Raw genomic sequence first — 27,508 nt, 5'->3', positions numbered from 1 at the left:
TAGTTCAAGATGCACCATTCAATAGAAAATGTCAAACACTGTTTATAAGTTCTGACACTTATAAACACTGTTTATAAGTTATAACATCTCTCTGCTCCCCATACCTTTCCAAAAGCTGGTTAAAATCATGATGCGTTATTAATTCCTTCAGCTACACACTCTCCAACCTATAAAAATTTCTAATCCACTGTGTGTCTCTAAGTCCACTGTGTTGGGCTGTGGTCATTATTCTATGTCGCCCCATGCCACTCTTCATCCCTTTTCTGGCTAGAGCCCCTCTCCCCACACCACGTGGCTCTGGTCAGCTGTCAAACAGGCCACACACCCTCAGGGCCAAGGCCAGCCAGTCCCAGTACTGAGTCCTTATGGATATGCGGACTGCTCCTAAGGTAGACATGTGCCCAAAAGCAGGGCCAACCAGAATCCCTCCTTGAAATTATAATACACACTGGCAGGATGAAGTTGGGATGTCAAACTGGGATGACACACTCCCAGAGCTACCGGCTGCCATCTTCCCCGGCCTCCTAGAAGAAGCCCACCTTAGAAAAAAATGAACAAACAGGAGAATGGATAAGAAAGACCCCACAGAGAAATTCCAGGTAGCACTGAGTCTCAGTTCCAGTATCTGAAGACCCAGTTTCTGGATGCCTTTATTAAAATTCTGTAAGCTACCTCCACCCCAAGATCCTTCTCATCTGTGGGAGAAAATATTCTCCATGTATATATTGTTTAGTGGGTTTCTGTCACCTGGCAAGAGAAAATGTCTCATTAACCCACCCCTACCATCTCCCCATCTTTTTCCTCTCCTTTCCAAGACTCAGCCAATCCAAGACTCAGGATTTATCCACTGGATCACGTTTTTCCCTAGTTCTTACGGATACCAGAGCCTAGTTTTCTTATGATGGACACCTACCTTTCCCACAGTTGAGCTTGAGCTTCCTTTAGCTTAAGTTCCTTCCCTTTAAAAAACAAAGCCCTTCCCTTTTCCTTGAATTGCCCTCAGGCTCTCTGCCTCTAGGTCTTTCCTAAAAGAGTCCACAGATGTCTTCACCATCTATTCATGTTATTCTTCCTGTTACCTACTGCAATCTGACTTCTATTCCACTGAAATTGTTAGCCCAAAGATCAACAATGACCTTTTGTTTGCCAAACTGGAAGACTGTTTTGTTATAAAACAATGTCCAAGACTTAGAAATGGGCAAAAAAGATTACTGGGTGTCCTACCAGTGAAATGCAGGTGCTGTCTTCCAGAGCCTGGGGGTGGTAGGGGGAAAGATTACCTGATTCTACAGGGTGTGTTCTTCAAGTTGACTGGCTATTGACTAAGCTCTTTTACAACTCTGTATTGGTAAATACTGTAGAAACAAATAGCGATGCAATGCATGCTCTATGCAATGCAGATCAGATAATTCCTACCCAGAGCTATGTAAATAAAGTTTGCTGGGAAAAGAATTTAAATCTCTCCAAGATAAACTGGACGAATTTTAACATCTTACAAGTTACCTCATTAATTAATGAATTAAATAAAATCTTTGATGTGTGTTCATTTTGCAAGAGAGTCATGATTTTGCCTTGTCAAAAATGATACTTCAACCACTTTCAGTCTGCATCACACTAGCACTCTCATGACTGGCTTAGTTTAGAAATTAACTTAGCTTAACTTCAATACGTGACATCTCCCAATTCTGATCCCAGGTCTCTGGCCACTGCTGTCCTCCATAATGGCATTCTTTCTCCTTGTTCCCCTTAAATGTTGTAATTCCCCAAAGTTCCTTCCCAGGATTCCTCCCCAGAGGCATCATGATGAAATGAGAGCAAGTACTCGGCAAGGTAGGTGGCACTTTGTTATTGCTCAATAAAAGTAAGCTGGTATTAGCAGCAGCAGGAGCATCATCATCCTCATCATCATCATCACCATCGCCATGTACTATCACCACCACCATCATCATCACCATCACCATGTACTATCACCCACCATCATCATCATCACCATCGCCATGTACTATCACCACCACCATCATCATCATCATCACCATCGCCATGTACTATCATCACCAGCATCATCATCATCATCATCATCGCCATGTACTATCACCACCACCACCACCATCATCATTGCCATGTACTATCATCACCAGCATCATCATCATCATCATCATCACCATGTACTATCACCACCACCATCATCATCATCACCATCGCCATGTACTATCACCACCACCACCATCATCATCACCATCGCCATGTACTATCACCACCACCATCATCACCACCACCATCACCATCACCATCATCGCCAAGTACCATCATCACCAGCATCGGTTTTTATGTTGCTAAAATTATTTTATAAGCCTTTGTTGGGGCCCAGGGCAGGCCACCCCAAAATATCCCACAATAGCATACTGATTATTTTGATTTAAAGTTACTTGAGAAGCAAAAGGCAGTCTCACCCTCCTGTCTCTGTTCCCCCTGAAAGCAGGAAATAAATCTCCCATGTGAAAGGTGCTCTCCCTGCATCCTTATCACCAGAGCTAGGGAATTCAGTACTGAGAAGCCTGCATAAACAAACCTTGCTAATTTACTTCCTCAAGCCTAAACACTGCTTAAACTCCTCACTAACTACTTACCTGAAATCAAAGTTTCTTTGTCCTGTCATTCCTCACAAATTTTTGTTTCTTTGTGTAAAACATACACGTACTGCCTGCTTTGTTCACTCTCTGAGCATCATTTCTTTATGATCTCCAATACATATGCATTAAACTGGGTTTTTCTCCCATTAATCTGGTCTTGTGTCAATTTTATTATTAGTCCAGCCAAAAGAACACAAGAAGGGTAAAAAGGGGATTTTCCCTCACCCCCAACACCTTTCTCTCCCCTTAGATCACCCTTTAATAACAGATCCTGTGTTCTACTCATCACTGCATCCTTAGCACCCAAGATATATGTTTGACAGAGGAAGAGAGAACCACTGGGCTCTAAAAAGGTGTTCATATAATCATCTTGCACTAAAATATTTTTAATGAAAGATGTATTAAAAAAGCCCCAAACAAGCCTTCCTCCTTGACTCCCAAACACCAGTAAAGTTCTGGTGGAAGGTCTGGGAGGATTCCTCACTTCTGCTTACTTCTCCCACTTGCCAGATCATGGGATCTAAGACTCTTATAGCCCAGAGTCACTGGTGGCACGGAGCAAAGGGGGATAGCAACACTGTTCAACAGAAATATAATGTCTATGTAATTTTAAATTCCATAGTAGCCACATTAAAAAGTAAAAAGAAACAGGTGGGATTCATTTTAATGACATATATACTCACAATTTAGTAACATATACATGATGTTTAAGACAGTATATACAAAATATTATGAAATCAATATAAAAATTATGTAAATATTTTATATTCTTTTTTCATGTAAATCTTTGAAATATGGTATTTATCTTACGCTTACAGCACACATTAGTTTGGACTAGCCAGCCACACTGCAGGTGCTCAACAGCCACATGGGGCTAGTGGCCACTGGTCTGGACAGCACAGGAGAAGGGTAGGCCCCGAGGGAACCCAGAAGCTAGACGCAAGATCAGAGTCACAAAGCAAAAGGGGGACTTTTTGAAATGCAAATCTACAGTCATTCCCCTTTTTAAAAAAATAAACAAACACTTTCAATGACTTCCTGTTGTTATAGAATAAAGACCAAATTTATTAAAAGGGCTCACAAGGCCTGATGTTCTGGCCCTTTCTGACTTCTCCAGTCTAATGTTTGTCTAATCCACTGTAAGATTCTGGCCTGTGTGCATCGTCCTATAAGACTTCTGTGGGTGGTGAGCTGAGACAGGCAGATAATACTAGAATTGCAACAGATTTACTCTCTTCCCATCCCACCCCATGGCCACCAACAATCTGACAAAGTCTGGGACCTGGAAGAACCACTCTGTGGCTTAGCTCTAGGACAAACAACAGACTAAAACAGGAAGTGAAGCTACTCAGGCATTAGTGGGATCTCTAAGTGGAGTGGGAATAAGGGTTGTTCTCAGGGTCAAGAAAAGTAATTTTTAAAAGGTCATCATACAAATGCAAAAACATCTGCTTATTCATAAGTGAAACTAAGGGAGGAAAAACTTAGATGCAAACCATGATACACACATCATAATAGCCATTCGACAGGAAAGGAGGATGTGGGCAACGTCATTAACGAACTTCGAGTTCTAGCCTTTTTCAAAAAAAATTTTACTTAACGTTCAGAATGCATAATCTGCATGCATATCCAGAAAGGTGAAATGGTATCAAAAACCTCTAAGCACGCACACAGACTTCCAATTTACCAAACTCAACATATCTGCAAAATTGTACTAGAGGAACTCTTCAGTACAATGTGAATATTATTTCCAAGATGTATGTTTTAGAAATGTCATAGCTGGGCAAAAGTAAGTTAATTATTAATCACTATTTAATAAATGTTTTTAAAAAGAAATATAAAGGTCTTAAATATTAGTGATTTCTACTTAAATATGAAGAATTTTTTCACATCATGGTTCATACTCCTTCAAGATAAAAATATATTGTGATAACGCAGATGCTTTTTTGCTTCTCAAAACACAAAGTTTTATATTTAGAGATTGTCCTTTCTTAGAGTGCTACCAAAAAAAATCATACATACATGTGTGTGTGTATAGATATATATATATAGATATATACATATAAAATATATAATGTAACTCATTAAATTCTCATTTTGGATTCAAAAAGGTTAAAGGAAATTTTCTAGTACATAAAAGATTACAACAAAGAAAATGTTGCCAGGTTATCCATTTTTTTCTGTAGAGAGTAAAGAATTTTTGCTTTGCCAAGAAGCATAAGACTAATTGCTTTAAATGTTCCTAAAACACAAATAGCCACATATCCTAGAACAGATCACTGTCTAGAAGTATGGGATAAAATGTTTTGGACTCCAGTTATTTTAAACTGAATTAATAAGGAAGAAATAATCTATAAAATAATTTTTTTTCTTTTGCTGAGTAAGATTAGTCCTGAGCTAATATCTGTGCCAATCTTCCTCTATTTTGTATGTGGGCCACCACCACAGCACGGCCACTGACAAGTGGCGTAGGTCCGTGCTCGGGAACTGAATCCAGGCTGCCGAAGCAGAGCATGCCAAACTTAACCACTAGGCCACTGGGGCTGGCCCTATAAAATAATAATATTTTTATAAAAATATAAAAAAATAAAGTAGGAAAAATTACACAAAGGATGAAGATCTCTATGAATGGCAAGGGTGTGATTTCCAGGATATAAAAGTTAAAAAAGCGAAGTACAGAACGGTGCTTACAGTAAGCTACACCCTTTTTACAAGAAAAAGAAGAAAAAAACATACAGTTGGCCTTCTGTATCCAAGAGTTCCACATCCGCAGATGCAACCAACTGTGGATAGAAAGGCCTACGATGGCTGTGTCTGTCCTGAACTACAGACTATTTTTTCTTGTTATTATTCCCTAAACAATACAGTATAACAACTACTTACATAGCATTTACATTGTATTAGGTATCATAAGTAATCTAGAAATGATTTAAAGTATAAGAGAGGATGTGCATAGGTTATACACAAATACTACGCCATTGTATATACGGGACTGGAGCGTCCACAAATTTTGGTATCCGTGGGCGTCCTGGAACCAATCCCCCACAGATACCCAGGGACAACTACCTTCTCTTTTGCAAGAAGGATAAATTAGGAATAACGGAAATGTTTACCAACAGATGAGTGGCAAGTGAGATTTCTGAGTGCAATTTTTTATAGAGTTTCGGTGTTTTAACAATGTACATGTTTTACATTTTCAAAAAATAAAATTAGAGCCAGCCCTGATGGCCTAGTGGTTAAAGCTTGGCATGCTTTGCTTTGGCAACCCGGGTGTAGTTCCCTGGTGTGGAACCACATCACTCGTCTGTCAGTAGCCATGCTGTGGTGGCGGTTTACATAGAAGAACTAGAAGGACCTACAACTAGAACATACAACTATGTACTGGGGCTTTGGTGAGAAAAAACAAAGGAGAGGAAGATTGCCAACAGATGTTAGCTCAGGGAGAATCTTTCCCAGCAATTAAATAAAAAAAATTAAAAAAATAAAATTAATAAGGAGGGAAAAGCTAAAATTGAATACAAACAAATAAATGAACTAATATAGATAAAATTGGTAACATAAATAGAAAAAATTAATCGCAGTCACTTTTAAACACAATACCTTGATGGTACAGCAGTGGTGGGATATATCCTAAAGATAAAAGGAAGTGCCAAGATACCTTCAACTTTACCCAGTTGGTTTATTCATGGTTGTAATATGACATCATAATTTTAAAAAACATTTATGCATATTGTAGGGTAAAGCAAGCAAATATATTAATGGTATGGTGAAGCATTAGCAACTAAGATCTTCACTGAAAGAGATAAAATACAAATGTGTAAGAAGTTAAATTAAAAAAATAAATAAATGCATGTGATTCAACATGAACCACTGGCCACCAGAGGGGACTTACTTCTTGGCAGTACTGCAGGATGCCCTCCTTGGTGCCAACACAGGTCTTGGTCCCCGATGGATCTGACTCCCACTTCCCATTCTGCACATTCATATGCATGTTCAGTTTGCCACAGAACATGGCGACCTGGGGTTCTGCAAGGAGGCCAGCATTGCCATCCGTGGGCACCTAAAAAAAACAAATTTTGGTTAGTCATAGAAATCCATAGCTCTTGGGTAGAGGTTGGGGCAGGGCTGTAAAGAGGAACATGGCAACAATACCAAAAATGGTTCTATTCTTGCTAATTCTCAATTATGAACTAGCCCTGCCTTCAGCACTCCTTGGTGTTAAGTATTATGTATGCTACATACATCTCCAACCACCTATAATACAGTGCTTTTTTTTTTACATTGAAATGAAGAAATCAGCAATACTGAGAAGAATTTATGCATTGAAGAGTTTATACATTTCCCCATGGCAGGTTCTGTACTGCCTGCTAAAAGGTTCTGACAATAAAATAAGATGTTTTCCTGAAATAAATATAATCACTCTGGAGGAAACTACATTCTCATAATAACCTCCAACTGACCCACACAAAGAACACCACCAAGGCCCTGTATGATGACCAGGCCTGGGAGTAATGTTGTGTGTCACCTCCCAGAGCTGAGGGCACAGCGTTAGTGCGCATTAGTTAGCAAGTGACTACATTATGATTTTTTGAACAGAAAAATTACTGTAGAGTTTACCATGCACAAATGTAACTGGATATGTTGGCTTCCACTGGTTTTCCCTAGAACTTTCTCTGGTTATCATTCTCTCAGCTCTTAAGGGTACGTTAAAGGTGCTGGTATCCCATCTCCCCAACCATACTGGAAGGAGGCAACAAGTTCTCATTCTGAGCCCAGCAGAGTGTCTGCTGTGTAGGAAGCTCTCAATAGGTCTTAGCTATTACCACTGTAGGCAATACACCATTCATGAAAATAACTTTGACAAGGGGGCCCTTCTATATTTCCAAACCCTTCTGCTCATGGATACCACCTTGATATAAATATTTTTAAAAGGGAAAGTGGAAGTTCTGAAATATCTATACTCCCTCACTGAAACAGGTGCTTTTATCTCAAAAAAGAAAAAAAAAACCATCAAGAGATGAAAAATAAATCCACAGGAGTGTTATTCGAAACCAAGGAATCAAAAGATATATTAAGCAAAATAATTCCTCCCTTGTTAAATCCAGCTGATGAGGAAATCTGTGATATCAATGCCAAGAAGAGTTCATTTCCAACAAAAGCTATTCATGCAGTTGAGAACTGGATGATTCTATAATAACTTGCATCATGTCTAAAAATTGTTCACAGCAGAAAAAAAAAAAAAACCACTAAAATTGCACTGAGAGATTTCAGTTAAAGAAATAGCTTCCTGACATTTCTTCCCACAGAAATGTAAAAATAGATGAAACATCTGTCCATTCTAGTCATATTTATATATATTTTGTCCAACCATGACAGTGGATTTATGACCTTTAAAAAAAAATTCTTGTACTGAACTCACTTGAGACCTATCACAGTCCTGAGTGCCAAAGCTCCCAGCAAAAAATCTCTAAAACCCTGTCTCAGGTAATATTTTCTACATTTCTTCTTTTTTTTTTTTTTTTTTGGTGAGGAAGATTGGCCCTGACCTAATATCTGTGTCAATCTTCCTCTATTTTGTATGTGGAACGCTGCCACAGCATGGCTTGATGAGTGGTGTAGGTCCTCACCTGGGATCTGAACCCGTGAACCCCAGGCCGCTGAAGCGGAGCACGCAAACTTAACCACTACACCACCGGGCTGGCCCCACATTTTCTACATTTCTAATTTGACTTTATAAGGTATATTTAATTAACAAAACTCTGCCTCTAAAAACTGTCGGATGTAACAAACAGCAGTTGAGGCCACAGCATCGGATCATCAGAATGAACAGCTGGGACCCCTCAACTCCCCAATTTGGGCCTCTTGCCATCTCCTACAGTTTCCAAGCGAGAAACTGAGGGGCTCATTCTCCAATGGATGCAAAGAAGCAGCCTAAGCAGAGCGCTCTATAAACTTAAGTTTCACAGCTTTCCTGAGGAAATTCAATGCCTTGACCCTAAAAATGAGAATACAAATTTTTTCAACTTTATTGAAATACGTAGTAAGATAATAACATTGCAAGGAAGCCAAATAATAATCAGACACCTACAGATAAGGCCCTATATCAGATGCTACAGAGAATATGAAGCATCTTTATTATATACACAAATATACAAAATTTATTCCTTTATTTATAAAATATGGGCCTTTCCCTCAAGGAACTTACAAGCCAGTAATGGAATCACCACTGTATTCCCCATGGTACTTTATTCTGCTCAAACCTACTCTTGTCCCAAAGATTTCCAGTCTTAGCAGAATCTTGCTACTTTATCCCTAACTGAACAGAGAGACAAATGACCCTTTACCACAGTTGGTAATCATTTTGTGGACTGAACTCCCCAGCTCTACCTCAAAATTTCTCTGTACCTCAGATTCTCCACAATCTGTTCAGTACAGTTTCTACCTCCTTGTCAACACAAATGCCCTTTATTCCATATCCTCCCCTCAAGAAACACTTGAGTGCCAATTTCTCTCCCAGTAGTAGAGAGCCTCCAAGAAGGCTCCCAGCGATCCCTGCCTCCTGGTATTCACACTCTTGTCAGTGTCAGTGCCACCCCATAATGCATCAGGGTTTGTAATACGGCAAAAATGATATGTCACTTCCAAGGCAAGGTCATAAAGGGCACCATGGCTTCTTCCTTGCTCTCTGCGATCACTTGCTGTGGAGGAGGTCAGCCGCCATGTTGTGAGGACACTCAAGCAGCTCTATGGAGAGGCCCATGTAGTGAGGAACCAAGATGTCCTGTCAACAGCATTGTGAGTGAGCCTGGAAACATCCTTGGAAGCCCTCATCAAGCTTTGATATGACTACAGCTCTGGCAGACATGACTGAAACCTCAAGAGAGACCTGGAGCCAAAACCACCCAGAAGACACACCCAAATTCCTGACCTACAGAATCCGAGATGATAAACATCTGTTGTTTTAAACCACTAAGTTTGGGGTAACCTGTTCCACAGCCACAGATACCTAATATGTTCCTCCTTTTCTCCAGCTCCATAATACATCCATAAATAGCCTTTGATCTCCTCAACTGAAAAAAGTAAACAATACATAAAAAATACTTTCCTCCATCCTATTATCCTCTAGAGCAGGGGGTCAGCAAAGTTTTTCTGTAAAGGATCAGATAGTAAATATTTTAGGTTTTGTAAGCCAAACAGTCTCTGTTGTGACTACTCGACTCTGCTGCAACGCAGAAGCAGCCTCAGACAACATGCAAACTGGATGTGGCTGTTTTACAATAAAATTTTATTTACAAACAGGCAGTAGGCCAGATATGACCAGTGGGCCATGGTTTGCCTATCCCTGCTCTAGAGGAACTATCTTTTTCCCATTTCTACAAACTGCCAAATTAAATCAGCAGGTGATTTAATAAATACTCACTGATACCACCTTCTCACCTGCTTGTTAAGCCCCCTGTAATCTGGTTTCCATTCCCCCCACTCACTGCTTTCTCAAAGGTTCCATATGACCTCCTGAGAAACCACACAGGCTTTTTCTTCAGTACCGGTCCCTTTTCAACTTCTCTGCCAGGTAAGAATTCTTCCTTGGAAGTCTTTTCCCTTGGCTTCTGTCTCAATGAACTCTCCCGGCTCTCCTTACTTCTCTGATTATCCCATTAATAACTCACAGTCCTTCAATTCCACAGCATAAGACATTCCTAAAGATTGGGCCATTGCTTCTCTTTTATCTACTTGAAAAAGTCTTGGTGTTCTCACTCTTTCAACTCACAGCTGCAGAGAGGCAACTCCAATAAAACAACCAACAATAAATGGCAGCAGCTAACATTTCTTTCTTGGTTCAAAAGTTTGAGCATACGGGGCCTGCCTGGTAGCACAGCGATTACGTGCGCGCGCTCCACTTCGGCGGCCCTGGGTTCGCAGGTTCAGATCCCAGGCGCGCACCAATGCAACACTTGTCAAGACATGCTGTGGCGGCGTCCCATATAAAGTAGAGGAAGATGGGCACGGATGTTAGCCCAGGGCCAATCTTCCTCAACAAAAAGAGGAAGATTGACATCGGATGTTAGCTCAGGGCTGATCTTCCTCAAAAAAAAAAAAAAAAAGAAAAAAAAGAAGTTTGAGTATACAACACATGCTAGGCACTGATGTAGTTTTGGTGACAACACAGTAAATCAGGCCAAGTCTCTGCCCTGACAACAGGATGATCAATCATCCCAGTTGGCCTGAGACTGAAGGGTTTCTAGGATGTGAGCCTTTTAGTGCTAAAACCAGGAAAGTCCCTGGCAAGCTGAGACAACTGGTCACCCTACCTGACAAACACACCAAATCAATGCTTCTTCATTTTTTCCTATTTTGATCTCTTAATTTCTTTTTACTTTTTCCATTCTTCACTCTGTCATCCTTCCCTTTTCCTGACTTTTCAGTTACTTTAATGCCATTTGTTTGTATATTTGTATATGCCGACTACCACACGGTGATGATCTTTCTCACATCTCTTCAAATGAATGGATTATGGCCCTATCATATTACTGGAAAACATCTTTAATTGCTTTATGTTCTCTTCCTTTTAAGAATGGGAGTTAAGACCAGAAAGCATACACTTCAGTTCCTTTTGGATTTTCCACGAGGTGAGATCAAATACTAACTTTAATAAATAAGTATGGAGAGTCACGGTCATCAACAGGCCCCATTTTTTTAGAGTGGAGATTATTTAATAGTTCAAACTTTGATTCCTGAATAATTAGGAATTATTATTCCTAATTGGATAATTTCTAGTGTAATTGCCTAATTGCCTAATAATTTCTAGTATAATTGCATTATACTAGAAATTATTAAATCGGCTGTATGTTTACATCTGTTACATGTGACATTACAAGAGGCCCTTCACAAATAAATACTTAAATCACAAAAACATGTTTCTCAGTAAAATTCTTTCCCAAACCAACACCAGGCATGTACAAGAAGATCAGAGCAATTGGCTGGGAGATGCAAATTGAACAAGAAGCTTTTCTATTCTTACTGGAGCCCACCTGCAAAGAATTTCAAGTTTTAAGTAACATATCCCTGTCTCAGTTAATTAAAACAAGACCAACAACTCACAGGATCCTCATCGGCATCAAATAACCCATTTGAAAAACAAAGCCTGGTTGCTAGCAGCCCCACTCTCTGGCATTCAGTCAGAAGGAAACCATCACCAGCCAAGGTGGTCACACAGGAGATAATACATAGCCTTCCAAAGGCCAAACAGGTTTATTCAAATCCCTTCTTCTGAATGAGGCTTCAAGGAAATGGCTTAATAAGTCATACACGGGCTCCTATTCAGGACCTGTTAATATGGACACTCTTAAAACTGAAATCTGTGGGTCCTAGAGTAAGTTACTTGCTGCCGGTGAAAATGCATACACTGTGCAAGTCATCCTAAAGATAATTATTCCTAACTTTTTAAAAACATTTCTCTCTTTAATAAAAAATATAAAAGCTTTAGTAGATGCAAAATATAACCACTTAAACAACTATTACATTTTAATTCTGTTTTCATCTTAACACTATCTAAGGTGACTTAAAATTACTTTGCAGAAATCCAAGACAATACCTAAAACATTGGAACCCTGGTATCACTGGTTATTCATGGTCCATGCACCTCTGAGAGACTGAAGATGAAGACAATTCTTGTAAATGGAATGACTTTCCACTGACATCATAAGAGCAGAGATGCTTTCCCATGGGAAAACAGTGTTCAGTGACAATGAACAAAATAACTGGCTGAAACAATGGAGCATCCACACACTGCCTCAAAAGCAAGAGGCTATTTACAGAGTGCTCTGAGCTACAGAGACCTAAATATTACAGCTAAAAATGCTGCAAATCTTTTAAAAACAACCCTTTGCTGCCAGAAAAATATTTTAGGGTCATAATATATAGAGTAAAAGTGAAAATAGACTTTCCAAAGCAAGTTAGCTAGAAAATGGTTTTAAAAGGGCTTAAGGAGAAGATAAATATATATACCTAATCTGGGCCAATCTGCAGAGGTGAACCTGGAAACCTACACCTAGAATCGCTGCAATTTACCAGTGCAAAATCGGCTTCTAGAACTTCATAACAAGTTGTCCTGCTGTCTTTCAAACTGGGTGTTCCCTTTCCCCAAAAAGTTTCTCTCTATTATCATCAAGGAGATCAAAATTCCTTATAGAGCAGGCTTGGCAGCATTCCTCCCCACACAGCCCCAACTAAAAGGCAAAGGAACAAGGGACTCTCTGTTTCACTGGCTGAAAAGTCTTGCTTGGCAAGGCGAGAGCACAGATCCATAGCTTAGTTGCATCCGTGGATTTATGTAATTTTAAGGTTTGTGGCTAATGAAAACCATCTGGTTTCTGCATTGAAACGGACTTCTCACTGGTCTGAATAGCTGGTCTCATATAGTGGGGTATTTGGTACTATTTAATCAGTTCACAATTTCCTCAGGGTCAGATTCCTGTACAGTAAGTATCTTTTTAAAAGCACACAGTGATACTATTTCTATCACATCCGTCGTTTCCTCACATAAATACGGTTTTCTCTTAACTTGGGCATAATTCAATTATATCCCACAAAAATGCTTTTACTTTTAAAACATGCAAATTTTCCATTTTGAATGTAATTAACTGTTCTTAAAATCATAACGTAGGAGATTTTAGAGTGAACTCCCTTCAAGGGGGACTTAAGTATATCACTTAATGCTTAACATAAGCAAATTTTCATTCTCCAAAGGAAAAGACTATCTGTAAGGTTTTCCTTTAAATGCCAAAAAAAACCCATAAACAGAACCAGAACATCTGCAATTGCCTGTTTTATCTCTAACAGAGGAGAAGCGAAATTAAAATTAGAATCACAGAACTGGGAGAATCTTTAAAATCATGCATCCAGATTCTGAGAAGGAAGAGGCTCTGGTAAGGATTGGTCCAAGGCCACAGAATTATGAAGAGCCAGAGATGGGAGTTGGACCTACTCCATCAAGGGTTTTGTTGATGTGACCAGGCTGACTCTCAAATTAAAACGGAAAATTGCAATTTTCTAAGGTTTTGCCCCATGTGTGCGTGCATGTATCCGTGGTGAGAAAGAATGGAGAAGCTAATTAAAGCATACAGAAAAATGAAACGTGGTTACTGAAACTGTACACAGCTTCAATTTACCTGTGTGGAAAGTCGGCCAGTTCATCACATCCACTCTTTGCTGTGCAATTATTTCAGAGCTCGAGTTTCAGGTTAAAAACTATTTGTCACAAAAGTGAGTGAAGAGAGAAAAAACTCCTCTGAGAGAACTAACACACATATTTCACTCCCTGAAATTTGACATTCTTTGGGGGGCACTGTTGACCTGGCTTCAAATTACATGTTATTGCTCCTGGATAAATACATGGCCTCTGTTGATCAAGTTAATTCGTATATTGACCCACAAAACGGAGGCTGCCCCAGTGGTCCAGCCCACATCACAAATCTAACTGTAAGTCAACCTGCACTTAAGGGAAACATCTGCCAAGAAACCTGACATACACCAATTACAATCCTCCAACTCAGCTTTAGACAGCTCACCTGACCCTAGAAAACAGGACCTGTAGGGCCTCATAAGGAAATCTCTGACCTCCTAGCCAATCATGCCTGTTTCCACACTGCCTCTTCTAATGCTCTCTACAACTCACTCTTGCCTCAAATCCCTCAGGAACAGTGCTCCCCTGCTTGCGAGGCACTGTGCTCCTCCAGTCCCTGGATTGTTTTCCCCTGGATAAAGGACATCAAACTTGTTACTAAATTGTCATCGTTTTGCCATTGACAACATCAAGCTTTTCTTTCTACTCAAAGGATAGATATTCTAAAGTGGACCCAAAACTCCTTCCATCTCAGGGTAAGGCTGGTAAATAATTCTTGCTGCTGGTGCCCAGTAGGAAATCAAGAGTTCTCTCAATAGAAACCTTTGTTATTCAACACCCACAAAATTAATTACCAACGTCTAAAGCATGAATTTTGGGCAGGCTCAAGAAAGAATGATTACCACTGCCTAGAACAGATATAAAACTGGAATTTTAAAAAACAGATCCTCATGTATGGCAACCAAACTATTTGCCTAAAACATAGTCTTTGATCCAATTAATGCCCATTTAATGTTCTATATTTTAACTGCATGCATATATATATATACTATACCATGTATAATTGTGTCTAATGTGCTCTTACACTGGTAACAATCAAATTCTTTTCAATGTCATTTTGATGTAGAAATAGTTTATCTCTTTAATTCTGTCTTTAACTGTAAGTTTTACTGACATGTTACATATAGCGACCATACAAAAATATACAATATGATCTTTATACTATTTGAGTCTCTCAATATGGCTATATCTTACCAGCCTTCACCTTGTGAACACGGAGATAGGAAAAGAGTTAAGGGCAAAAATCAAAGCATCTACGTAGGCCTTTCCCTTCCTTATCTCATTTGACTCTCTAAAGAACCTAGATAAGTCACTTCCACATCTACTTAGATAATGAGAAAGCCTTAAAACCCGCCTAGGCCTGTAATCAAGGCTGTTGACTCCACAGCCCAGGCGTGCTTTTTTCATAATAAGCCAGCTGACATTCCTGCTACTAGTTCTCAAGTGTTTTTATTTTTAAATTTTAAATATTATTTTCAAATAACTTTTTTCCCCTATGGTAGTAGTATTTTTCAGTTCTTTGTTACTGGCTTTAAAAAATTATTTTTAGAGCAAGTAAAAGGGGGCACAAATCTACAGTTTAAATGTTTAATCTGCATTTCTTAAATTTAAATTACTAGATGTCAACATCTAGTAATTTTGGTAGCTTCCTCTTTAAGAAATCTCCCCTGACGTGCAAATACAAAACTTTCTCCTAAATTAGTTCTTCCCTTAAATCAGAAGCACCCAACTGAATCTGCATAGTAGGGGTCCAAAATCTCCCAAATTCCAACTGTTACTCCAACTGCATGGAGTAACATACAGATTAGAATCTGTATGTTCTAATTTTTCAAGAGTGAGCATATACCTGCATGTGTATATCCCTGTATACATACCTACTATACAGCTATGTGTACAGTATGTAGTGATGGTGCCAGTAGTAGTAATAAACACACACACATGGTTTACAGGTAGAGATCAATTAGAGCAAATCTCAAATGACAGTGCTTTGCTGAAATCTCATTCTAGAGTTATTGCATTTAAGTCATGTTGCTAACAAGCTGGAGGATTCGGAAATTGGGCTCCTCAGAGATGCTGGCTTGAATGGCAATCATTGTAAAGAGATGTGATGGTAACAAATGGACAGTCTTCCAGGATGATTTCCACTGGTTCTGACAGCTAGGGCAGATTAGCATGTAGCACATAATGCAACACAGAAAAATCAAATTCTACTACTCCTCTCCGTTTCAGATACGAGGGATGTTCTATATAAGTTCAATTTCTGAAGTTTTATTGTTTTCTTTCAAATCTGGCCAAGATCTGCTGGCCCCATAGGCCTATGAGCTATAATAAATGGTTCTAATTTTAAGCCACTGAATTTTGGGGTGAGTTGCTGCTTTGCAGCATTATTGTAGCAAGAGAAACTAACACAGGCACATATTTGTAGGAATAACTAAAACACTAAATGATAGAATCAGGGCTCAAAATTATTTCAAAAGGTAGAAACTTTTTCAAATTGACTTTTCAAAGTATATACAAGATCCTGTATTTTGCTTCAAACAATTCTTTGAAGTAGTATAGGACAGGAAAGGCATAGCTGGGTAGCAGTTCCATATGAAAAAGTTCCAAAGGTGTTTTTTTTTTATTTAATATATTTTTTTATTGATGTCATAATAGTGTATAACATGGCGAGATGCCAGTTGTACATTATTATTTGTCAGTCACCATATAAATGCTCCCCTTCACCCCTTGTGCTCACTCCTCAATTCTCTTCCCCTGGTCCAAAGGTTTTAAGAGATAAACATGAAAGAAAGAAAAAGCTGAGCCCCCAGATGATCATGGGGAAATCTAGCTGTGTCAAATCACATCTAGAATGATGTATTCACATTTTTAGATAAACACTAAAAAATTAAAGAAAGGTTACCTTGGAGAGAAAATTTCATCAGGGGACTTGAAAGAAAACAGGAAAAAATAAGGGTGGAAGCCACCCTCTGAAGGAAAATCACAGGGAAGAGTCTATAAATATGACCAACAGTCATGGAGAGTGGTTGTGAAGGAACATCACGAGATGGTGAGTCCCTCATCAAGGAGCCACTTAAATGGATAGATAACCATCCATTAGGGTTTTAGAAGAGGTTGCTCAATTGGGTGGGAAGTTAGATGAGGTTAACAGTTTTCAAAAGTGTTTAAGCAGTAGGACCTTGTGTTCAAATAAAATTTGGGGTGAAACCCTCACAGGCGGGCAGTTCTCCCTTCAGAACCTGGATTTCAGCCTCACAAACTTGTGAAGCAACCGTCTCCCAGAAAATTTATTTTTCTACTGTCTTTTCTATTGTTAGCCTAATGGGCTTAATACTCCTCACCCTCAAAAATCTTGGCTCCTGCTGGGCCTGTGTGCTTGAAAGCTCTGCCCCCTTACACAGTTCTCAAGAAAATGGCTGACTGCACAGTTGAGCACCCTGACCCTGGACTATCTAATAAGGGTGAGCACCAGCTAGTTCAACTGAGGAACTGAATGTTTCATTTGATTTAATTGTAATTATTTAAATTAAACATTAAATTTAAAAAACAATTACTCAATCCTACTATTGAAAAGCCTTTAAACATGTTTAGAACAAGCCGGGTAAGCAAATCTACTTTTTGACTGTAAATTTTATGAACTCTATCAAAGATTTCCGATGAAACTTGAGTATCCCAATTGAGACTTTGATGACTCAGTATGAAAAATGTTGTAAAATACCCCACTAATAATTTGTATATGCTGAAATATTAACAATGTGTTAAATAAAATATATTATTAAAATTAATTCCAACTGTTTCTTTTTACGCTTTTTAATGTGGCTCCAGGAAAATTTTTAATTGCATATGCACCTTACATTATATTTCTATTGAACAGTGCTGCCTTAAACATGCCAGACATAAGCCAACAGAAAATTTACAGCACAATAATAAATTATGTTCATGTCAGGCTGGCCGGGTGGCGCAAGCAGTTAAGTGCACACACTCCGCTGCGGCGTCCTGGGGTTCGCCACTTCGGATCCCAGGCGCGCACTGACACAGTGCTTGTCAAGCCATGCTGTGGCAGCGTCCCATATAAAGTAGAGGAAGATGGAGATGGATGTTCGCCCAGGCCCAATCTTCTTCAGCAAAAAAGAGGAGGATTGGCATCAGATGTTAGCTCAGGGCTGGTCTTCCTCACAAACAAACAAACAAAAATTATGTTCATGTCAACGTATTGCCCATTTGTCTTTTATTAATCTCAGTGCACGCATGTTATGGCCTCTTGGCCTTTTTTATCAACCCTTGGAAAGTGAGGATTTCAGTTAGTTCAATTGGCATAGACCAGCACATTTATATTCAGAAACCTAGTAAATATTTGAAATTTAATGTATTATATGAGGTAGGGATCAGATAAGAAAATGGCTCAGTTATGGTATACGAGCAACGCTCTCTTAGTTTTATCTCCTAGAACTGGAAACGAAGGATCCGAGCAGGTGGAAATAAGATGATGCTACAAACACATGCACTGAAGCTTTTAAGGAGACGGCAATCAATTGTTGTGATCTTTAAATCTGATTCATTTTGTGGACTTAACTTTTTTTCTCTCTCTCTTTATACCTCTGAAAATGATAAACTATTTAAATACACAGGTTTTTTTTTTTAATTAAATGTGTTTTGTTTTCACTCAATATGTTTTTAAAAGGAAATATGAGAAATCTGAAACAGTCTAATGCTATTAAATAGACTATGCTCCTGATTCACATTTTACATGTGGCTGTGTGAATGTAAGATCTTATTCTAATTACACTTCTCCCGGCAGAGGACATACAAATTACATCAGCAAATACTCATGCTACTAAGCCCACAGTCCACCAAGCAGTAGGCGCTTGTTGGAATCCATGTAACACAAGCGGTGAGGGTTCTTACCCCACATAACCCTGGCCCAGCCCTCTCTAGGAAGTAGGTGTGCACAGAAGAAGGGGGGGTGACAAATGGGGACGCGTGGAGTTCTGGAATGTTGTTGGGTCAAGCACTCCGTCACTTGATACCACACATTGGGATCATACCAAATTTCACCCATGTGGCACCAAACAAATCCCCGAGTTAAAGCCTCAATATCACCTGGGTTTAGCACACAGACAGAGCCAAGTAAGTGGAATAGTTACGAGTTCTGGAAAAAGTTTATTTTATTCGCCTGGGAAAATACTATCTCCATGTAATTTGCAAGCTAAATTGTTATGACTATTCCCTGGGTCATTTCTCTTCTCAATATGAGACTTTGGATGTTGCCATGATATTTGTGGTACCTCACTCATCACTGGGCAGATGGGCTTATCTTTTACACGATATCATATTCAGCACTATATACTAATGACACAGCTCTAAAATGGACTTTTACTTTATCAACAGCACTTTATCTGTAGCCCTACAATAAATTTTCTAGAGTATAAGGCTTTTGCTAACATTCCTAGGGTACAAATAAGCACAAATTTAAAAGTTTTTTAGTTCTTATTTTTTTTCTTTTTACTTCTCATTTACCCACTGCAGTGTTGGCCCACTCACAACGTATAGCATAGAAGAAATAAAGCATCAAGGGATCATTAGACGGAGAGAAGAGAACAAGAAGTCTTTGCACAAGCTGCAGGTGGGGAAAAAAATGGGCAACAAGCTTCCAGAAGAGGTAATGGGTTTATAAATGGAGCCAGTTTATCATTAATTGAAACACGTACAGTAGGGCTCTACTTAGACATCTGCATCTTAGTTACATATACTACTTGGAGAAGGGGGAAAAAAGGGCATGTCTCTATCCTTTGTCAGCCCAGAAATTCATTCCTATTTCCCTTTATAGCCTCTACCAGGTTTCAGGCTTCAGGCCATCGTGAAACCAATGTAGGTAGAGAGACAATTAGGACCAGAATGAGGAGAGGTGGTTAATGGGATTCCTAGTCTTGGGCTGCAGTGAGGAAGCCAGCACCCATATCTGGGCCTGGTACATTCCAGAATGTCCACATCCTTTCATATCTTTATAATTTCTAGTACTAAAATGGTATTAAAATACTAATAAGGTTGAAGACCCTTACAAAGATGCTCTTTTTCCAGGTAAGTGAAGATATAATACTGTCCTTCAGTGCACATTAAAATCTCAGAGCAGCTCTCAGGGGTGTGAGGGGCGCACACATTAACCTCAGAGCCCTGATAAACTCTCTCTAGGAAGTCTTTTCCCTCTGGTTTCCTACCAGCCTGAGGCAGACGGTTCAGAACACTCTGAGAGTTAGTCGGCATGTCGTTATCAGTGTCAAATTTAAGGCACGTGTTTGTTTAGCACAGGCCCATGAGCTTGTGTTTTATAAAATGGTACCAACTGGTCCTCACCATTGGTAGATTGCTTCCAACTAACAGTATGAGGAAGATCGTAAGTGAAGAATGATAATTAACAAATTTTAGGAAAAGTTTTTAAAAGCAAGTCATACTAGAGGAGATCAGGCCAGTGGGAAGGGAAAAAAGAAAGAATAAAAGAATTTACTCCATGAAAACTGGAGACAGTGGAATTCAGATATTTACCACTTATATCTGTTCTTATCTCTTCATACATGCACACATGTTCACATGTATGTATAGAAAATGAGAAGCCACCTACAGTCTGTTGGAATAAGAAAGATTATAAATAAGTACATTACATGGGATAAGAGTTCAAATATCTGTAAGTGGTATCAAAGAATTCAAGGTCTTAGAACTTTACTTTTCTATTTTTAGAATATTTACAGAACTATTTCAGGAAGAGAACATGAACTACTTTATTTTTGATAAGCAGAAAGGATATTTACATTATAGCCTTTGGCTTATATCCTCTCAAAGTTCCTTAATATTTACTTATCTTCCTTTCTCGGCCTGGGTTAAACTCTCATACTATTGTGTTTTTATTACTAGGACTTTTGGTAAAGGTGAAAACTGCTTTGCAAACATAATAGAAATTCAGAGAGAATATTAAGTTGATGTGAAAAATCTACAGTAACTTTCAAACAGCATTCTTGTTCACTGTTCAAATTGTATTGTTAACTTATCACTCAGTGTAATCCAAGATTATTTCTTTTCTTCCAGAGTTATAAACACTGAAGAATACCCCCGTTTCAAGTTTTAGGCTATTTGCTTGATAAGCACGAATAGATTATTCTTCTTAACTAAGGCCTCAAGCCACTTCTCAAAGCTTTCCTTCTCTCTAGCCCTAAGACTCACAGTGAGAATTTTTCAAATTGCCTTTCCTATCAGAATGAGGACTATTAGGAACTACAATACTAGGAGAAAAAAATTCTGAAGGTGAGGTAACAGTGAAGACTCTATCTCTATTTTCTTGCCTACATAAAAAAATTGTTGCAGAAACAATAGAAGACCAGGAGCCAAAAATTTCTCTTTCACGTACTTCTAACGTCAGTGCCAGTGACACAACATCTGAGTCAGCTTCTTTATCTCTAAGGGAGGACAGAACCAAACAAGTGTTTGCCCACATATGATCTAAATGAAGGCGATTTGAAAGTGACAATGGTAGAAGAATGGGATGCTATCACTATGAGGACGCAGGTGATGGTACCACCTGGAAGTATTCATCTAAGTTCTATCTGTTAGTAGAAGAGGATAATATCTAAACACTTTAAGCAAGTGGAACAAGGATTCCTAGTCCTTTTTTTTATGTAAACCCAAACAAGATGAGAATTATTACTTCACTGTCCATCCGAGATCCTCCTTGTTCTTCACTACTCACCTCTCTCTCCCCCCTACAAGCAAGCACTCAATAAATATTTACAGAAAGCATTAAGGTATGCCTGGCATGAAAAACAACAGCAATAATAAACTAGAATGTAGAAAAGGTAATTAACGATAAAGGCATGGAAAAATAATTCCAACGTAGATACCTGTGAGATTTTTTATTGGGGCACCAGGAGAGTCATTTCCTAATGTGGAGAACAGAAAAGGCAGCACCTACACCCTTGTCTTTACCAACTCCCAAATACCAGCTACAGCTCAACTTGTTCAAGAACCTCAGCCTCCTCTGAGAACAAAAACAAAAAGCAAGGTGGCTTATGATCTATGTGGGTCAATAAGCTTCAGTGTTAATTTCTTGACTCTTTGGTAACACATTCCTGAGAGGAGCATCGTTCTGTAACTCAAGCAGCATTAAAAAAATCAGCTTATCTAACTAGACTCCAAGAATTGCACAATTAGCGTAGGCAGCCAGAGTCCTTGAATAAAGCATCCAATCAAGTATTTAAAAATTCCTGCAGCTAAAAGCTCTCAGCAGCGCGGAATTGATTCTCAGAGATTCTGTGTAACCTAACACCTAACGTGAAGGCTAGTGTAAAAAAATACACCTGAAAATACCACGGTTAAGAGACAGAAACTGACTGTTGAACAGCTAAGCCAAACAGCACATGCTGATAATTATCAAATATCCGTCCTTTCCACTTCAAATAGACATGGTTTCAGAGTTGTTTGATTCCTGGGTTAAGTTTCAGCAAAGTTCTGGCTTAATGCCTAATATTAAGATAAACATTTCCCAAGTACCAAACACATTCAAGGTTGGAGGTCATGGGGTGACCTGAACATCCTTGACTTCCATGGACATATAATGGTGAAGACAAAAATGAGGTGGCCCCACTCACTAATAAAAAGGTGCTGAGCGATAAAGCAGACTGGTTTGATTTGGAGGAGGGTGGAGCATGGAGCGTGCACAGACTAGGCAGACCAAAGACTGGGGCAGAAAAGGTACACTGGATGAGGGTGGTGAGAGGTGGGGTGAAACGCAGGATAGGGTTAGGTGCAAATGACCCTGAATTTGTAAGAAATGTCTGAAGACATGGGGAGTAAGTGCCACGTTTCAAAAAGAGCAAGAGCCGCATCCCATCTGTGTATGAGGGGCATGCACGGGTGTCTGACTCTTCCGTGGGCCTCTTCCTCTCTAAGAAGATATTAAAAGTTACATTTTAGGGCTTGATATAAAGATGACTGTAATTCAGGCTGGATTCATTAGTATATATTATTATGGTCAATTTTTTTCTTCTGATTTCAAAAGAAATTAAAATTGAAACATTTTCATAGGCCCCTAAAGGTATCATAGGCCCAAGGCACTGTGCCTACTATGCATAATGGAGAAGTTAGCTCAGGGGGTGGTGAAAAGGGAGATGTGCACAGCTAAGACAACAGCATGAGCTTAAGCCCCAGAAGCAGAACAGCAGTGAGGGCAGAAAATGGAAGTAGAGGCGGAGAAGATCATCAGGCTTGTAAATTTCAAAGATGAGAGCACACGATGGGGCAGCGGCAGCGGAATATGAGTTTGCAATGCCTTCCCAGCTAGCAACAATCGTCAGAACACATCATGCTAAGAGAACTAACTTTGTCCCCAAGGGGTGGAAGAAAGAAGGAAACAGTGGCACTAGTCACCACCTCCCTGATTTATTAGTCAACATCCTATTCCGCCACTACTGCTATGCACCCCAGACCACACCAGGAGTTCTGAGTCAATCTGGTAGATCAATCCATTTACATTTTGTTGCCTTGAGTGATGGGAAATTATTTTAATTTTCAAAACTAGCAGATGTTTAACAGAGCTGTGCAAGGCTGCCATTCTGTCTTTGCACACTGTGCCTATGTAACCTGGGGAAAGAATGATCTGGAATCTTGCCTCGCTCATCCATTCCTGATCTGCACGGATGTCTTACTGACATGTCTACAGAAGAATAAGCCCTAAAATAGGGAAAGAGCATGCAATACAATTTATATCCTCCCTTGAGGAAGAGAGGCATTGTACTGTGTTAGAAAGATTTACGTTCTACCAAGAAATCTAACCATGCAGTCTTTATGTAAGCAAAACTTTTTAAACAAATTTGTTCAAATAAACCAAAGAAGTACACAGCTGTAATCTCTCTCTCTCTCTCTCACACACACACTCACACACACACACACACACACACGACATCATGAGGATTTAGGCTTCCTACCTTATTGCAATTGCTCATGGTATCTAATTCTCATAAGAATTTTAAATAACTGGAATGGAGGCACCTTTTCAGATTTGCTCAAAGGTGTTTTATAGGCATGGCATTTTTCTAAAGAGGGAATGACGTGGATGTACACCTAACACTAAACTATTCGGTCCTGATGAAGGTAAACTCTCAAATATCCATATCACTCACTTTTTTTATAAGCACAGCCACTCTTTAGTAAAGAGTTGCTTTACCCTGGCACTAGTCTCCCCCATGTTGTTTAGCTATGCAGTGGGTCTCCACTGGGAAAAGCTTGTTAACTCACAAAGATCATAAGCTACCTTGCTTTTCGAGTGCCATGAATTGCTGGTAGGTGGAGGCTCAAGGTGCTTGGGAAAGTTTATTGTCATAACTTGGGTGGTGCTACTGGTAGGTGGAGGTGACGGATGTTACTAAACATCCTACAATGCACAGGACATTACAGATGTATAATAAAGAATTATCTGGCCGAAAATGGTCAATACTGTCTAGGCTGAAAACTCCGACCTAAGCTTTTTCCTTGGGGGAGAGAGTTAATGTTTTACTTATCTCTATATTTCCAGGAAAATATTCAGAACAATATTGGCACTCAAATATTGGTTGAATTGAAAAGATTTCCTTCCAGAACACACTGAAATAATCCAGTTGAAATAATGTAAACAGTGTAACTATGTAAATCCGACAAAATATAGCTTGCCTTCCACGGATGCAAAAATATGTACATCTATGTTAATTTTTAAAGGTACTTGGGATATCAAACGTTATTAACATTAAGTGGAATAACCCCTCTGCTCAAGACTGGCCTGTAATGATTCTGTATACAATAATAAAAAATAATTTTATTGTATTAACTTCCCATGGGTGGATCTATAACAGTAATCTATCAGTTAAGAAGTCTTGAGGACTAATTATGCAAACTACACACACACACACAAAAGGGGTGGTAACTGCTTCTGAGCAAAATTCACATGAAATCGGGATCACACACTCATAACTAGGGTTTCAAGAGCAAGCAATTCAGCCAAATCTCTCCAAGGGTAACGACTTTCTAATTCTAGCCAGTCATTTCATAATGAATAAGTTAGAGAAGGAGAGAGTGGGATAAACCACTGGAATCTCTTTGAATAATTTATCAACTCTACTAGAATAACAAGTATATGCTCACAAGTTACATAAATCAAAAACCCTATGAAAAGGCATGATGAAAAAAAATGTTTCCAGAAACTTCTTCATGTCCTGTACCTGCAACTATGAATCTGGTCTAATCTATCACTTCCTAGAGCTCTAGAGACCTCAGGGGACTTATAGCTGGTTCAGGGTACCTGTAGGAGAAACTGGCTGAGGCAACCCACACCTGAAGGTACCAATATGAACCTTGGAATCAAAAGGAAAAGGTCAAATTCTGTGTTTAGCGTTTACCAGCTGTTTGGGGGAGAACTTCTTAACTTTAACTCTTGATGTCCTTTATCCTCAAAATGGATATATTAACACTTCACCTCACATTTATTATGAGGATTAAAATTCAATAATATACATAAAATGGATAGTGAGGAATTTGTTTTAAGAGCTAACCATATTGATTCAGCTTGTATCTAGGAGGAAAGGAAAGAAGGAATTCCAATATGAGAAACTTCCAGAGACATCTGGAGAGACTGAACTAATGAATACAGACCACTTAAAATCTCCTGAGAGTTATCCCTGCAAAGATGTCTGCTTGTTTATTCAGGAATCCTAAGAGGATTTTCTGCTCTAAAGAAAATGCTGACTATATAAGCAGACATGATATACTGGTTTAAAGAGTGTCTTATGCCACTTGAAACAGACAATCTTTCCTCTTTTATCTGCAAGGTGTCTGTCTGCAGACTAGTAACGAACGACCCTGTAGCTAGCACAACCTGTAAGCTCAATGTGGCAGATCTGACTCACCAAGTCTTCGTAATATTTTTAAACCATCTAAGATATTTTAATTCATGCAGGGTAAATGGCAAATTTTAACGCCTTTCAAAATGTCTAACATAAAGTTGATGAAGTCCACTCTGACAGTTTACTATCAGTGAATCACAATTCTAAACTGGGTGAAGGAGCCGTAGCCAATTTCAAGACGTTAATTTTTGGTTTATTCACAGTGTTAAATTCACTTTTTACAGAGCTTCTTTTACATAAGACATTTTTTGTTGCAAGCTCATACCAATAAATTATTAAATATATCACTAATAATGTATACTCAAAATGGCCCAGTGGAGTTTAAGACGTGTTTTTCAAAGTATAAACATACACCTCACCTCATTCCTCAATCAGTGGTCTCAAAAAGTTCCCAAAAGATGTTAACAGTTATTTCCTGGTGGAGGGGGGGAATTCTGTTGTGAAACACATACGGGAAATGGATCCTTCAAGATGGTTATTGGAGGCTTTGAGAAAAGCCTACAATAATGCAGCCAGTGTAACTTTTTTTACACCAAGGTTTCCCAAACATATTTGGCCATGGAACCCTTCCATTGTGGCACATTTAACATATTTGGAAGAGAATTTGAAAAACATTCCAAGAGAAATGGATGATCAAGCACAATTTAACCAGGTCATTTTGAGTAAAACAAAATAAATAAAACCAAAAAGAAGTCTTAGGGGGAACAAGAACAGTGAGTGTTACCAGGCGCCCGCAGAACTGATGATAATAACGCATCAGATTTGGCTCCAGGCAAAACAATTATGTGACATGTAGAATGCAGAGCAAGAAAAGAGATGATAAGAACGAAGACGTATTTCCAAATGCCCAAAATACTTCAAAAGCAAATCATGAGCATTCAGAAATAGGCAAAAAAGTGAAAATCAAGAACTTCATAAGGTCCCAATACAGTGCAAAATTCCAGGTTTTTTGTATTTTTAAAGTATACAGGTAAATCGAATCACGGTGGTTTGTTAAAAGAAAAGTTAGATTTTCCTTTATTTTATTTTATTTATTTTTGTGTGTGTGAGGAAGATCAGCCCTGAGCTAACATCTGTTGCCAATCCTCCTCTTTTTTTGCTGAGGAAGATTGGCCCTGGGCTAACATCCATGCCCATCTTCCTCCACTTTATATGTGCGATGCCTGCTACAGCATGGCTTGACAAGCGGTGCGTAGGTCCGCGCTTGGGATCCAAACCTGCAAACCCAGGGCCCCCGAAGAAGCGGAGCACATGAACTTAACCACTACGCCACCAGGCTGGCCTCTTAGATTTTCCTTTAGTGAAATAAATGTGAGAAGGGTGATTACAGGTGCAGGTACTTAAATCATATCCCTAAATTCCAAAACCACATTTGTAAAATTCAATAAAGTGATACTAAGTAAAAACAATGGGTGAGTAAGAACTAAAAAAAGAAAAGGCAGAAGACACAGACATTACAACTCTGAACGGCAGCACATACCCGAAAGGAGAAACAATTAGTGCTTCTGTTTCCACAATACACGGAATGAGTTACTACTGATTTCACAACAGAAAATACAAACTACTTTTGATTCTCTCATTTTCACTCAAGTGAGAGAGAGTTCAGCCCAAGGCCTAAATTAAATTTGCCTTTCTATAAAGGGAAGACCTTTAGAAGATTTTTACAGACCTTGACATTTGTCTTCTGTTATTGAGGAGCTCATCTATGGTGATAAGTAAAAAATACCAGGTAATTAAAAGATAAGTAATATATACCCACAACCTCACTATTGCTTAAATAA

General features: G+C 39.0%; 1 protein-coding gene across 3 annotated transcripts in view; it reads right to left on the bottom strand.

The window, feature by feature from the left end:
- Window positions 1-27,508, bottom strand: part of APP (amyloid beta precursor protein) — a 264,561-nt gene that overhangs the window by 203,027 nt on the left and 34,026 nt on the right. For all 3 annotated transcript variants that reach the window (XM_087418186.1, XM_004429513.3, XM_004429515.3), the window contains exon 2: window positions 6,523-6,690. In XM_087418186.1, the coding sequence (XP_087274312.1) occupies window positions 6,523-6,690 (168 nt within the window). The remainder of the gene's footprint in view (window positions 1-6,522; window positions 6,691-27,508) is intronic.

The sequence above is a fragment of the Ceratotherium simum genome, chromosome 27 (genome assembly GCF_057802395.1).
Source record: "Ceratotherium simum simum isolate JZ-2026a chromosome 27, ASM5780239v1, whole genome shotgun sequence".
Taxonomy (NCBI): domain Eukaryota; kingdom Metazoa; phylum Chordata; class Mammalia; order Perissodactyla; family Rhinocerotidae; genus Ceratotherium; species Ceratotherium simum.
Note: the sequence above shows the minus strand (reverse complement) of the source record. Positions and strands in the feature narration are given on the sequence as shown.